Below are 16065 nucleotides of genomic sequence, written 5' to 3' on the forward strand. Positions count from 1 at the left end.
CAGCATCCTTCTCTCCCGCCTCGAATCCTCCCTCAACATCACTGGAAGTGCTCTCTCCCGGCTCCAATCATATCCAACAAACAGACAACAGTTCATCAGCATTAAAAACTGCACCTCCTCCACCTCTCCTCTGTCTCAAGGCGTCCCCCAGGGTTCGGTGCTTGGTCCTCTTCTGTTCATCCTCCACCTGCTCCCTCTTGGTCACATTATACGTCAAAATGGTCTCCACTTTCACTGTTACGCCGATGATGTCCAGGTACTGACCTCACCGACATTAAACCACGGATGCAAACCAATTTTCTCAAACTCAACTGTGATAAATCCAACATGCTCATCATCGGTCCAAATTCTCTCACCAAAACCAGTCAAAATGTCTGCCTCACCATCAATAACTCTCTCAGTCTGTCCCATACATCCGCAACAGTGGAGTCATGTTTGACAGCAGCCTCTCCTTCGAACACCATGTCAAACAAATCACTAGAACTGCCTTTTTCCACCTAAAAAACATAGCCCGTCTCCACCCATCACTCTCCACATCTGCTGCTGAAACTGAGCCGTTACTTCATCACCTCCAGAACAGATTACTGCAATAGCATTCTTTATGGCACATCATCCAAGCTCCTAAATAAAGTCCAGTACATGCACCCACTCCCGCTCCCGTGACCACATCACCCCTGTTCTCTGGAAACTCCCGACCCGCTCCACCATCACCTTCCATCCTGTCGGCTCTGACGCCAATCCAGCCCCCACAGGACCGAGCACCGGACATAGGGTGACAGAGTCTTCTCCGTTGCTGCCCCCCCTCTGGAACGCTCTCCCCTTAACACTCTCCTTAGCTTTTAGGATATTTTAAAATGTTTTATGTAAAGTGACTTTGAAGATTTGGAGAAGTGCTGTATAAATTAAATGTGTTATTATTATTAATACTGGCTGTCTAAAGGTCCTCTTTTTTAATCGTTGCCTATATTCATCACCCGTTACCGCCATTTTTCTGTTCCGCGGTTTCATGAACTCTCTTGACCGTGTTGCTTTTTGTGTCTTGTGATGTGAACACACGCCAGTGCACCTCAGAACAATGACCTCGTCTGTGTTTAAGCGAAAGCGACGATCCTTAGCGGCCAATTAAGGTGATGGAGACCTTCGGCGCGGTGGGGGTGACACGTCGATATCGAGACGTGGCCTTGGGGATTTTATGTTTACGCAGCACAAATGTACTGGACATGTACACGAGCTTGAAACTTCAAGGCAAACACTTCTGATCTTGCTCAGTTGCTATCCAACGGTCAGGAAAGTTGCTTCTTTAAAGAAGCTAAGAGGTAAAACATGTCCGTCTTCTCTCGCGGTGTTGTTACGCTTATTGGTGGTTAGAATGCATGTCTGGCATTTCACAAACGCTGCCTCTGCTTCAGGAGCTGCCGTGCCAAACAACCACTGGCTAAGTCTCTTTTCATCGCCGCTCTATTGTTTTGTGACCTCGGTGGTATAAGAGGCTTTTTCTCCATTGTTTGTCTCTGCGGTGAAATTGATTAACATTGGACTATAATTGCAGCAACGTTTTGGGGACAAAAATTAGACACCATTATCTGTCCCACTGCATGACAAAATAGAGCCATAATTACCATCAGTGCGCATCTAAATCCAGCGGAAGTGCAGTCCGCTGAGTTGTGCGCAGATTTTCACTTGCATGTGTATTTGATGATTACCCCCAGTGATGATTAAAAAAAAGAAACAGAGACTTAATCTTACTGCAGATGGCAAGAAGCGAGGAAGCGGTGGGAGAGTGTGTGGGAGAGTGAGCTGCTGCATAAAAGCCTGAGAGAGAGCACAGCAGAGACGATGAAAGGTTATGCGAGGTAAAGTCCACGTGAAAAACACCCTTTCATGGGAAATAATGTTTTCTTGTCTCAGTGAGAATTTGCCTTTCCATTAACAGGATACAAATACATTGGCTGCCAACAGACAGAATATTTGCTGACAGTCCGTTCGGTACGTTTCCACGAGGAGGAACTCTTCTAAATGCTGTTTTACTTGTACATTTTGTGATGGATATGAGTGCTGCAACAATAGTCTGCGCTTCTTTGACAACACTGCCTCAATCGAGGTCCCTGCACGCATGAAGAGACACACACACACGTGCAAATGGACATTCACACAGCCGGCGTGCACGCTTTGAGATTACACAACACGGCGCTCAGCTAATCCCTCGTGACACAAATACATCTGGCCGAGAGGCAGATTTCACAGCCTTCAGAAGGCTCTCCGACGTGGGGAAACTACCGCACACAGGCCTCGGATGATCCTCCGGCTTTCAGCAGCCGAGCAACACATAAAGAGCACCCATCAATATCCAGTCAGCACGCCGTGAGGGTCAAGACAAAGCCAGGCGCTGCAACTGGGTGTTGACTGGCAGGCGGGATGGAGGGGGGGGGGGGGAAGCCGTCCACTGAGACGCTCTGCCTTTACGCAGGTTGACGCACTCGTTTTGCTGCTTTAGGCGCTGACCGCATTTCACTACTGGGGAAAAAAAAAGGAGAATCTCCATGGCAACTGCTTCTGCAGTTTGCAGGTTGCAAAGCATGCGGTTGCGTCACCCGGACACCGTCCAGCACCGTGGATCAGGGGTACCTGCCGATGAGTGTCGGCAGAGAAAGAGAAGCACGCAAAGTGGAGAGGTTTGCAAGAGGATTGATGCAACGAGGCGTTTAGCGCGTCAACTGATGAAAAATGAAAAGAGAAATTAGCTGAACGTCGTTCCCTGTCTACTCTGTTTAACGCAGAGCGGTGGTGACGGTTCTGCTTGTGATTTTACGGAGGACACTTCATTCAAGTCCACGCTGGACAAAAGGCGTTATCACACCAACTGATATTCTCTGATGGAACAATATTCTCTCCCTGTTTTGCTGCATTCGATTTCGGCCTGGATGTAACACGATCTCCACCTACACCTGACGGAAATATCCGGCCATGTTGCTGCTAATGTTCACTAGATAGTTGCAAACTTTGTCTGTCTGCACCTCTGCGCAGTCTCCTGCCGATTTAAGCTTTGCTGCATCTGAAAACTAGGTTGATGAGAGCAGGGCGGGCGGCACAGAACAGTGAAGTCACAGGCTGAATAACTATCGACAAGCAGAGTAGATGGTGACTTAAAAGAGAGCCACGGGCGGTTTCCCATAAAGATGTCTTCTAGCAGACGTCACTGAGAGAAATCCCATTACAGGTGCACGCGTAGAGTGATGGTTGTCAAATGCTACCGGAGCGAGTGAAAGAGAAACTGTGGACGCCTGTGAGAAATTTGCCACAGAGGCTGTTAATGATGAGATGCAATCATGGGGAAAGGGAGCAAAAAGAACGCTAAACAAGAGGGAGCACGGATTAAATGTTGGGAGTGATTTGAGAGGAGAACAGTGAAATATGGCAGGGGGGGGGGGGGGGGGGGGGGGGAGAGACCGTTAAGGAGACGCCACAAGCGTGAACAGATGGCGGCAAAGGGAGTCGGAAAAGAGTGTAAGAGAGAGAACGAGAGAGGAAGAAAAATCTGGATCAGGCTGAAAAAGGCCTCAAGTTCACTTTGGGGAATAGAGTAAGTAGGACAGGCAAAACTTAAATTCCCCAAAAAATGAGACCAAGAAATAAGCCAAAGGAGAACAAACCACTGAAGCCTGGGAGCGATGCTCAATGGTCAGTGAAAACAGAGCTGGCTCTCCCGCTTTGAAGACAATCCCCTCCCTGGGATTCATAATCTACCTGAGGATGAGCACAAAAGGAGGGCTGAAATCTTAATGGTAATCTATGCTAATTCAGCTACGAGGGAAAAATGATAAACAGGCAAAGTCCCGATGCAAACCGAGTCTCCTAAAGGAGGCAGATTCATCCATATGTATGTAAAGGTGGGGCGGTATCACGGACTGTATAGAACGCAAGCTGGGAAAGCACGCTTCATTAAATCTGGGCTCGGGCCCCCAGCTGCTCTGGTAAGTCTTCATTTTGGACTTCAAACCGGTGCTTCTCTCGTGGCAAACGCACACCTTTTTTCATCCGGGCCCATAACGGAGCAGTTCCCTGATACTTAAGGCAATGGCAATATACACAAAGAGAAAGTCATTAACTCAACCGTTCCTTCCTATCATTTAATTCACTTGAACATGAGAAATGATGTGACTCATTAAGTGGGTTGAACCAATACCATTACAGTGTAATATGAAACCAGCCCCCCGTGGCCAATATATAAAGCCGACCCGTGGCGTTCGTCTACCCTTCTCCACCAAACTCCAAATCTGTATCTAACCCAGCGATCTCCCTCACACATTTCACCCCACGAAGCACTACGGGGGCGGGTGCAGAGCGGCTGGCAGATTGACAGCGTGGATCCGGCACGTTATGCCATCCGGGGGAAAGAAATGAGATGGAGATGTGAACACGCCACGCGGCTTTGTGCGCGTGCAGCCGCCTTGATTACAGCGGCGACCCGGCAAACAAGTACGATCCAATTGGATTCAGTGTTTACCGATCGTGCCTTTGGGCGTGCGTTGGCTCCAACTTTCACCTGATGAGTCACCCACTTCGGTGGGTAAAAACATAAATAAAAAGCCGACGTGATGATTTGTACGCACTCCGGAGAAGACGTGACAATAATCATTTAAGGAACAGAGTGTTTACCAAACACGGGTTTCTGAATCCTCCAGCCTGTGACAAATATACATGCAGCTGGTTATTATTGTGCTGCTGCAGAGGAAACCTCTCCGTCCACGTCAATGTAATGACTGTAATGTAACTTAAGTACAGTATTATGGAAGGCACCATTCGAACAGCAAAACTTTCCAGCTCTTACTTACAGTTTTTTATGTCAGCGTGACTGACGTTTAGCTGACATTATTACCCACCTTTAGAAAATAAGCACATATTAGTTGGTAAAGGTCAAGTCGGAATTGTAACAATCATGACAGCCCGTCAGAATGTGTCTCCTGGACATATTGTCTGACAAAGAAAAATCAATACAGCACAAGCCAAAACCTATTCTGACAAATTCAGTGAAACGAGGCCCTCTGCTGTGTGCGTGTGCGTGCGTGAGTGAGTGTGCACGTGATATTTGGCTTCTTTGCTGTCAGCAATGCCGTCTTCCAGTCATGTTGGAAATATGTGAACCGCCAACATAGAAGTCAACACCAAAAGATGGTTCAATCAACAACACACACACACACACACACACACACACACTGCAGAGCTTGTAACTATCAATCTGGTCACATTTACATCACATATATACAGTATATGAACTTTGAACTTTAACTGTGAGTGAATGTCATTCACATGTTATTTCCTACTATAGATAATATTGTAATGGGAACCGGAAAAGCAATCATGTGGCGCATATTGGATATCATTCCAATCAGAGCTGGTCATATTTAAATGTATTTACTAGTTTCAATGACGGCTCACTGTACCCTAGAAATGCTGCTTTCCGCTTTAATACTTCATTGTTTTCAGAAAAACACTGATAATTATATAAACTATGTTTCGTGGTTACGAATGAATGATATACACATCAACTGAACAAACACCGTGAGCAGAAAAGGACATAAATGATTGTCCCTATTAGTCCAGTGTATGTAGCCTCAACACAAAGACCCAGCATGTTACAAGCATAAACATCAACTGGCATCAACTGGAGAACCCACAGCTGCTCATAACGCCGCGGTGACTGCGCTGCCTCTGACACGAATGAGGACACACACGCGCACTTTAAAGTTGATACAGGAAATACAGGGCGGATGTGTCTGCATCTTATTGCAATCTGTCAACAAATGCAGGGTGGTGGGAGGGGGGGGGGAGCAAAACACAGACTGTGCATGGGTGCAGGTGCAGTAATGAAAGCACTAACACAACAGCCCCCACGGTTCCCTCTCGTTGTGCTTCCCTTTTCCACCTTTAGCACACGTTGAACGCTAAGTGCACGTACACCTACAAAATGTATGAATGCATACGGAAACAGGCTGTAACTCAGGCATCTCATACACACTCCCCTTCGGCTCCTGCTTTATTAGTTGATGAGTCACAGCGCAGGGTTTTCTAAACTGGGACAATCCACACACACACACACCCACCCACCCACCCACCCACCCACCCACCCACCCACCCACCCACCCACCCACCCACCCACCCACCCACCCACCCACCCACCCACCCACCCACCCACCCACACACACACACACACACACACACACACACACACACACACACACACACACACACACACACACACACACACACACACACACACACACACACACACACACACACAAAGGCGACTCGGCAGCAATCAACTTCGCTGCCTGGGGACTGTGAAGCTGCCTGGTGTTGATAGGTTAGTGCTGTTTTTCCTTCACACGTCTCAGAAAAACTAACTGTGTTAAATATCGGAGCCACCTGCTTCTTGTAAGTAGAGGGTGAATTAAGTTTATCCAGACGAAACTCAACGAGTCCTCCTAACTAATTGTGCCGACAGACGTCAACTCAACATTAGGAGGTTGACCCAGTTAGGCGTGAATTGCAACAAATGCAATCCCAAATTGTGCCTCAATGAAGCTTTCCCTTAAGAATGAATGTATTTATTGACAATACGCAGATGTTTTTGTGTCGAATATAATGAGGCAGGACCACATCGACTTCACTTTTCAAAGTTCTGCTTCTTCGTGCCAAATCAGCAAGTCAAAACGTTCGTTGGTGCAACTTTGCAGTGTTTGCAGTGACTTTTACGCCTTTTCTGCACTTTGCACTTTTGCACATTGACGGCCTCAAGTGGCAATGGGAAATAACAGTTCACATTTTTGCAAGGACTTAATTACCACGGACAAATGCATGTGATATCACAAAGATGCACTCTTCCGGGGAAGGGGGGAGCGAGGTCTTGACATCCGCCATACTCCAAATAGATAAATAAAGCCAATGTACCATTTTTACCTTATAGTGACTCAAACGTTGTGTTAGAAGATTTAGACATGGAGAGCACAGATGGTAATCAGAGGAACTCTGCGTGAGTGATAGCAATGGATCTGGACTATAATGGCTGCATAACTGTGTCATTATTTATCTGAAATATGAGCGTCAGAGAAGAGGCAAGATGCCGAAGTAGAGGCAGAGAAGTGTGATCCGTTTCACCGAGGAACCTCATGAAACCATGGAACCATGTTACCATGACGACAACCTTCTGCTTAACCATGACCAAGTGGTTTTAATTTGCCTCAAAGGACCTTGCGCAGTCACATAATTCCAAGTAGTTTGTCATCTATTCTTCGTCTCAGGAGAGTGGTTGGACTACTTGCTCAAAGTAAGTATTTCAAATGTATTCATATGATTCAGGAAAATGTTCAAATAATAAAGATTTTGCATTTGATAAAGTACACAGGCTCTCAAGTTACAGTTATGTCAAAAGAAGAATCTTGCGTTGATGTCTTTCCAGCAGCTACAGCGACCAAAAGACCAAAAGTCCTCTGAAAAACATTCAAGTATGTTGCTGTCGATATAAAAATCAATGTCAATACTACATGGAAGGATGCTCAATATCTTCTATCTGGCCAGGGGTCGGGAGGAAGAGATGGTGGACGAGACGGGGAGGGGGGAGGGGTTGCTAAGGAAGAGAGGGAGGCTTCTGTGTTGCGGTTAGCCTGAATCTCAGAGATTAAACCAGAGTGCTGCCAAGACAGCTGGCACTCAGCCCGCAGTTTCTCACCAGGAACCACGGGGGGAAAAGGGAAATCTTTTTGCAACAAAAGATTTTCTGGGCCCTTTGGTTTCATTGTGTGGAACATTTTTGTCCCTTCCAAAAGCGATGAACTGAGAAGGAACAATTTTGAATTTTACATTGCCGTCGTGTGACTCACCCGGGGGCCTGTGGCAGGACCTTCCTCGGCTACATCCCGACTGCACACCACTGTACTGATTGGACTCACAGAGGACTACTGAGTATACCCTATAGAACTGCTTTCTTTGCATGTGGTATTGAGTCTTTCCTCCCGCAATGCACTAGACACGCTTTTAAAATATCAGCGTCTAAGGAATTTGCACCATGCATAACTTTCCAATCTACTTCTTTTTCCCTTTAGAGAAAACTACAAAAGGAAATAGTCAAACATCCATTGTTTATTCATCGTTACTTTCTCTGTGTGATTCATTAGTCAGTAACAGCCCAGCTTTGAACAATAATAGTGTTGAGGCATCAATAAAGCCAGAGTGGAAACATAATTCACAAGTTTGAACAATTAACACAATCTTTGCAAAGGAAGTTGTTCATGAGAACCTACTATAAATTACTCCATATTCTTTTAGCCACAAAATATCCAATCTGCAGCAGCTGTATGGTGACATCACAAGTCTGTGGTCTCACGTGTCACTTGCCAAAGCTTGTTGCCACTGTCATCTCCCTCCCCTCCTGACCGTGATCCGGCCCTCTAGCTTTCTGGCTAGACATTAGAGACGCTCTGTCCTTCTATGTCTCTCTCTCACACAGACACAGACACACACACACACACACACACAAAAACTAATGCACAATCACGAGTTGGCCACAAAGACCAATGTGAGACCAAAGACAGTGGAGAGGGAGCGCCGCCCTACCAAGGTCACGCCCCGGGCGGAGAGGGGACGCTGTCATCTCTTTCCAACCTGGATGTCACATGAAGACAGCCGGAAGCAAACCAATATGGCCACCTGTTTGGCTGGAAATACAGCGAGGGCAATTAGTTCAACCAGGCAACACACGTGCACGGTCAAGGGAATGAGGATGAAGGGAAGTTTGCAGGGTTGGCATTTTGGCTGCGGTTTGTGCGGCGGAACTGGCTTCCCGGGAGAGGCTGGTAAATTCTGGGGAAAATTAAAATGCAAGCTGCTCCGCTCCTCTTGGCCTTCCGGAGTTAAATCCAGAGAGAGGGAATATAACTTTGCAGAACAAAATGCATCAAGCAACCTAAAAAAAAAAATGAATGAAAAGATTATATTCGAGTCATCAGAGCAAATGAATGTCTCCTCCACCTGCTGGCGGTGGGAGATTTTGAATAATGGCTCACAAAAGAGCAAGGTGACACCGCTGTGTCGAGGTTAAACTCAGGGCTAATCTAATGGCTGTTAAAGGAATGCTGTGCTTAACTGTCACACTAAAAGGAGGGTTCCATTTTACGGCAGGTGGCTCTCACACAGCTCAGAAGGAACCAGCGAGTGAGTTCCTGCTGCTGGTAATCCATACGCTATATGGTGATGGAGTTAAGTGACACTCAGGCTGGGTGTGTAGCTGCTGCAGTGCAGAAGCTGACGGTACCTGACGGGACTGGAAGGAGCATGAGAGAAGGGGATGTGCGTGAGTGGAGGCGGGGGGGTGCTTTCAATTTAAAATTCTAGCTCTAGTAGACAGCTGCTGCTGGAGCAACAGCTGGACGGAAAACCGCACAGACTGCGCTTGAAGAGGTGCAGAATTTAAAGCTACACTGTGCTGAAAAACAGACCCAAAAGCACCAGAGTACCAGTCACGGAGCGAGCGCCTGAAGAGGTTGTTGCAACACAAGGTCGTTCTGAACTGTAACTCACACAGCGGACAGAGCATGCTGGTTCGGTCGAGAGACGCCGAAACCACGAGCTGGTCCCCTTCTTCTAATGGTCATATGATCTATTGAAGCCTTCTGACCTTCACAAGTGCCGGCACGCAGGTAAAATGCAGGAACTCTTTAGTTAAAATAGAAAAATACAAGAAACCAGACTTTCTGTAAACCACATGCCAAGGACCAAACCCATGATGTACAGCTCCCCCCCAGAGAGGGGAAGTATAGCTAACACAAACAGGTGTTATATCTTAACACCCTGCTTTCAGAGAGCCAAACCCTTTGGCTATTTCCCCTCTTACTTTTGCAGGAACAGGTACAAGGCAGGTGGGAGGCGCATACAGGAAGCAGAGACTACAGCATGACTTTTAGAGGTCAATCACCATCAAAAGTGGGAGCATCGAGGTGTGGAGTAAACCCAAAGTCTCCCGCGGTCCGGCGGGCCGATCAAGTGTCAGGAGGAAGCGCTCGCACAGACTGTCCCCCTCATTACCGCACTTATGTAAAACACTAATGGGAGCCGCCATTTGCCAAGAATCCTTTCCAATCACCACCAGCCACCCCCGGCTGTAGCATGACCGCCACGATTTATTCATCCCCGCAGCCGGGTGCGTTAACCATTTGGGACAGTGCGCCGTCTTGTATCCCCTTTCATCTGTAATAACTCAAGGTAGGACACGGTCGTATTTCACCCCCTTTGTGAATCTTAAATTATCTCCCTCGCCACTCCCCGACACCCTAATTCCCCACGTTCTCTTTCCTCCTCTCTCTTCGTCTTTATCTCACTGCCTCTTCCCCTCCCCGCAGGGCCTCGACTCATCTGGAGACTTGCCAGGAACACAGATAGGATCACTCGCAGATGTACAATAACTTGAGGGTAATAAATACGCTCCCTAATTGAGAGAAATGATGTGATATTGATCCCAGGGCCTCTGAACCTTTGCCGCCGATGGAGCGTTCTGTGGGAGCCAGTGACATTTAGAGGGATGGCCGTTGTGTATGTGTGCGATATTGGGGAGGGGCGTTACTGAGGCCCGGCTGTGGGCGACTCTCTTGTTCTTTGTGGAACTGAAATGTGTCTCGTAGTTTGATGACAGCTTTCGAGCTGACAAGCACGAGACGGCTCAATACGTGCCGAATATAACACGGAGGTTGCCGCGTTGCAGCGAGGGATGCTTTTAAATAGAAAACTAATAGAAAATAAGAGGAAATACATATCAGCATATGCCGTCTGTGTCCGTGCCATTAAGGCTGGTGAGTGGCTTTCTGCACTTTCAAGTGAGTGGAGTACAAGCGGCCTCATTAAAAATAAAGTTCTGCACACAACCAAGTTGAGTGGGTTATAGGCTCAAATGTTTTAGGTTTATTTCAAAGTTACCTTTATTGTAGCATTATGTACATTTGGTCCAGTATTTCTAATCCATGTCCAACAGGCAGACAGTGCGCCACCTTTCCTGCCTGGAGCTGTTCAAACATTCACTGTATTCAATGCATTATGTAAGGCACTTAAAATAGCCTGTTTGAAATGTGGTATATTAATACAACTGCACAGCCTGTCTTAATAAAAAAGGTACAAATGGAGGGCAGGTTTCATTGGAGTTAAATACTTCTTGCAAGTTAAGAAAACGACAAAATCGATAAACTCTTAAGCTATTATCAGGTCTTCCTGAACCTTCGACGTTTGCTTCCTTTCCCCAGAACTCTTGGTATCTACCTTGAACATGATCGACCACATATACCCACCTGTCTGTGCCGTGTGGGGCTTTGTCCAATAGGACATGCAACACATCAACATCAATAGTTACCTATTCAAGAAAGGGGCTCAATCAATGCAACAAGAACTCAGACCATTACATCCTGAAAAGATTGAATCCATAAAGATACGGGAAGAAATCGGCTCCAGGATAATAGGATTATTTGACATTCATGGATTGATAAGGTCATGTAAAGGTTAAAGTTTTCAAGACCTGTTGCATTGGAACAATGTGGTGAAAGCTGACATTCTGTCTGCAGTCTAAGTGCGATTCATCATTTCTTCCTAATGATGCTTGGTTTCTGCAGAGGATGAGGAAGAAAAAAAACCCACACACAAGTGCAAACTTACTCCGCATCTGGATTCGTCAAGTGTTAATGCGAAGGCCTAGATGTCAGCGAAGAGGAAATGGGAGTCTCATAACAACCTGACCTGCACCAGAATAACAGTACATTGATGTGCTAACCTCCTCATTACCAAAGGACTGCATAAACTGATGCGGCTGCAAGTCAATTCAGGATAATGATGGCTTTGTTCTGACGTGGCCTCAGTTCATACTGTATCATTATACAATGCTACTCCTTCTGATGAGCGACTGAAGACCAATTTCCAGTTTACACCATTATTATTCACCAACCGACAGATGAGGAAGCTCCAACCTCTGAGAGGAGTGCAGATTGTCAGATTGTTATAGAGGCTGCCTAGAACAAAGAGATTTACACAAAATGCCTTTTGTTTTACGCATCGGCAGCTTGGAATTAATACGTTGGGTCCTGTACTGCAGCTAAGAGGACATAAAAAACAAAACTTGCTCATTTGTAATGTTACCCACAATTCTGTTCTCATAATCCCAGAGTGGAATGATTGTACACTACACGGCCAAAGATATATGGACAGGCTAGAATTACATCTAGCTTTGAAATATTGAACATCTTATTAAAAACCACGAGCATCGATATGTTGCTGCTCTGGGAGGATTTGGATACTGAATCTTTGCAGTACGTTAAAGTTTTTCAATTTAGCGAAAGATTGCACTAAAAATTTGTTAATCCCAAATTAAAAAATAGATATCTAGTTCGGGTTAGAGCGAAAGCATTAGTGTTATCCAGAGATAATTCCTGACAGCAGGAAAGGATGCATCTGCGACCTTTGACCCTTGCCTGTGTTACCATTTAGTTGCTGTGTTACTGCCTATCTCTGACTGAAAACAACAAATTGTGTTCCAACCCACTGCAAGGGTCCACAAAGGCTTGTCGCAAACACAGCAAATAACTAAGGGAGGCCCAGGAGACAACAAGACAGTCTGGGGAGGGGGAGGATTAAAGAATAAATCAAATGAACACCAAACAACACTTGCGTTGCATTGAATGCTACAGATGATCCAGTTTGACAGAGAGATGATTCTTCTCAAAGCATTCAAGGGGAGGCTTAAAAGCGTATTTTGCGAGGAGGCTCAGACACCATCACCGTGTTTCCTCTCGGCTGCAATTTCAGAAAACACGTTGCCGTGTCGTGATGTCAAGTGTAAGGGGATGAAGTGCTATACCTCGAGCAAGGAGGCAGTTGAAAGCGATGAAGTTTTAACAGCCAATCGAGATCACAGGGGGAACCCGCTGGGTATTCGCGGCGCGAACCCCACAAACGGAGCGGCGCGAAGGTCGTAAATTCCATCTAACCCCCGAATAAAAAGCCAAGACAGGTAGGCAAGCGAAAGGCAGCAGGTGACGCGTCAGCCCTGCGTTAAAAAAAACGGCATTAAAAACAAATCCAACCTGGCGGCAGGAGAAAAGCTAAAGAAGCGGCTGTGTTTGTGGCACAAACATGCTCCCGAATTGAGGAAATAAATCACCCTTTTGTCCAAGTGGTTAAAAATTGAGCACATTAGCAATCTGGAAACAGACTCGCACTGCGGTTAGTCCGCTCGGCTTGACTGCAGCAAATTATTCCGCTTCTGCACATGACTGAGTGGAAGCAGTGCATTGAGCTGTCAGTCTGACTTAAGGCGCAAAGAATGCGAGGCACCTGTCGCACGGAGAAGGCGGTAGAAAGGCGCGCCCAAGCAAGAGGCTGGGAAGAGCATTTACACACCGCGTATTAATCAAGCACTTGAATCAATTATAACTGAGGAACCGCATCCATTAGGAGACCAAACGGGGAGCGGGCCACGCGTGCTGATTAATTGGGGCGCGTCATTTACAGATCTCTCTGTTCATCGCTTGAGTTCCGCAACAAGAGCCTAAAAAAAAAAGCGCCTCTCCGCGTTGGACGTCCCCCCACTCGTCCCGCTGTCTCCCTCTGACCTGCCTAATTACCTGTCAGCCGAAGCCATTTACGCTTCTGTAATTCACGAGTACTAACATTAAAATTCCGCCAAAACTGCCAAACAGCGTTCGACTCTGTGGATGAGAAGAGTGCGGTAGCCCAACACTGAGAGGAAGCCGTGGGGGCTTGTACCGGCACAGGATCAAATATGTTCATCTATTATGTACACAGAGGTGCAGAGTCTGCGTAGATTATCAATGGGTGCTGAGGTAACAGACCGTTTCTACTACTCCTTATCCAGTGGACAATGTAAATCCAGAGGAACATCCAATCCGACACATTTGGGGGATGAATGTTACAGAAGCTGAAAAGACGAGAGTTAAGAAATTAACCCTGAAAGCAGAGCAGCGGCACGATTCATGTTTTTGGACTAGTATTGGCGGCTCCATCAGGTAATGGATTTTGTAAATCACTATCATCCATTATCAAACACTTAATCAGATGAGAAAAGTCCTCAATTTAAAGCTACAATCATCCGGGGTATATTTTCTGATTGCCACCTTTTACCTCTGCGAGCCAGTTGTGCTTGTCGCCCATTACCAATTGGCTTCAAAGGAAGCCTCCATCGTGACCCATTTTCCCTTCCCGCCAACAGCTCGGCTCTCGTCCAATAAGGCACAAAGCGGGAATTTTCCCATGAGCCCCCGGGCATCAAAAGCTGGTAAGGCAGACGGAGCACTACACCGCTCCGAGGCGGCCTCACGGGGGCACAAATGGGAGGCGGTCGTCTCAAGCGACGCAAACGCCATGAATTTGTAGGTATGGCGCGAGTGGAGGGTTACGTGCGTTCCCTCAGAAGTACGGTGGCACTTGAAGTCATCGCGGGCTCGTTAGAGATGAACAAACACCGGCGGCCTCCACGGCGCACAAGACGACAGAGATGGATGTGATCAGTGCAATTACAACGAAGAGGCACTCCAGCGACAGCGAAGAGAAAAGGCGGCGGACGTGGCTTTCAAAACCACCGAATTAACTCTCCCTTTCATGCACGAATGTGCCGAATGACTCATCTGATGTTTTTCCTCCGACAAGAGGAAGACTTAAGGTCCATTCGCAAAAGGGCACAGAGAACAGAACCTAATTGAAAATCTTGTCCTGAGCGCTTTTGTTAGTTCAACACCTCAGATCCGTGCAGATGCAAAAGGGATTTCAATACGTTGTAACTCTGAGCAACTGGTGCCAATGGTTTTGTCTAATTGAATTTCACTGAATTTGAACAACCACACCATGAATTGGAAAATAAGAGAATACATTTAAATAGCAATAATTCCATTAAAACAACATCAGCTCAACAGGTGGACAAAGAGGAGACGTTCGGACAGCATTGACAGCAAACGGGAGCAGATCGGAAAACAGGGAGGACTAAAACATGATAAACGTGAAGATATCACTCCGAACAAAGCCACAGTTGAGTAGAGCAGCTCCGACTCTGATGGAATTGGCTCTTCCATAAGTACGACAGCATGCGTGTTTCATCAACGGACAGAAAATAAGCCGTCGGCGGGGGGAATAAAACATGCCTCCTTACCTATTGCCATCTCGATGACGCTCATTTGGCCCTCCGGAGGGGAAAGGATTTTTGGCGGCTTGTCAGTCAGGGGAGCTGTGAGGAGACAAACAGAGAGAAAAAGGAAGAGCACATTAAATTCAACATATTTCCCCCCCCCCGGACAGCAGAGGTATGATTTATTCATCACAGACCACAATAAAAGGGTGCATTAAAAATGGGAACAAATAAAAGGAAAAATAATATTTAAAGAGTGGACGGATAAAAAGCCCGGATGAATTACTATGACTCAGAACTACCCATTCAAAGCTTTTAAACATCAATGCACATACTTTCAAAGAAGAAGCAGCTGTTTCGATACCAATGCTATTCATCCATTGCGGAAAACAGCGTGTAAGCGACGATATGGATCCGACATCGACTGCTATAAAAACCGCACCGTATATATACAGCAGCTGTGCGACAAGTCAACCATTGGCGGATGTGCCGAGCAGATACCCCGAGGTAAAGCTCCTTCACAGCTGCAGCAGCCATGGGAAGGTTAGCAGCTGCCCCAGGTGATGCAGTATACTTCAGCTGTGTGCACATGATATGCCTGGGAATTATTCATTTTGTGATATACCATGAATAAGTCCTTCCATTAAAACATTTATTTTTATTTTTTTTAAAGCTTCGGCACATGCAATGTGTTCAATGTGTTTAATGTGTTCTGCCGCGAGCGGGTCGCTGATCCAAAAGTGTATCGGGGGTATTTCAGAACAGCCCACGTCTCAAACGCCCTTCGAAAAATACACCGGCTCCAATTAGACAGCTGCCGAGTAACAAAAGACGTGCACTTAGAGGCTCCTCATTAGAATGATCCCCTAATTGGTTCTAGCCTTCAAAGTGGCATCAGAGAG

General features: G+C 46.5%; 1 protein-coding gene across 3 annotated transcripts in view; it reads right to left on the bottom strand.

Moving 5' to 3' along the window:
- LOC120819969 (interleukin-1 receptor accessory protein-like 1) overlaps positions 1-16065 on the bottom strand; it is a 202769-nt gene that overhangs the window by 51158 nt on the left and 135546 nt on the right. For all 3 annotated transcript variants that reach the window (XM_078098204.1, XM_040177655.2, XM_040177654.2), the window contains exon 6: positions 15188-15262. In XM_078098204.1, the coding sequence (XP_077954330.1) occupies positions 15188-15262 (75 nt within the window). The remainder of the gene's footprint in view (positions 1-15187; positions 15263-16065) is intronic.

Source organism: Gasterosteus aculeatus, chromosome 1, assembly GCF_964276395.1.
Source record: "Gasterosteus aculeatus chromosome 1, fGasAcu3.hap1.1, whole genome shotgun sequence".
Taxonomy (NCBI): Eukaryota; Metazoa; Chordata; class Actinopteri; order Perciformes; family Gasterosteidae; genus Gasterosteus; species Gasterosteus aculeatus.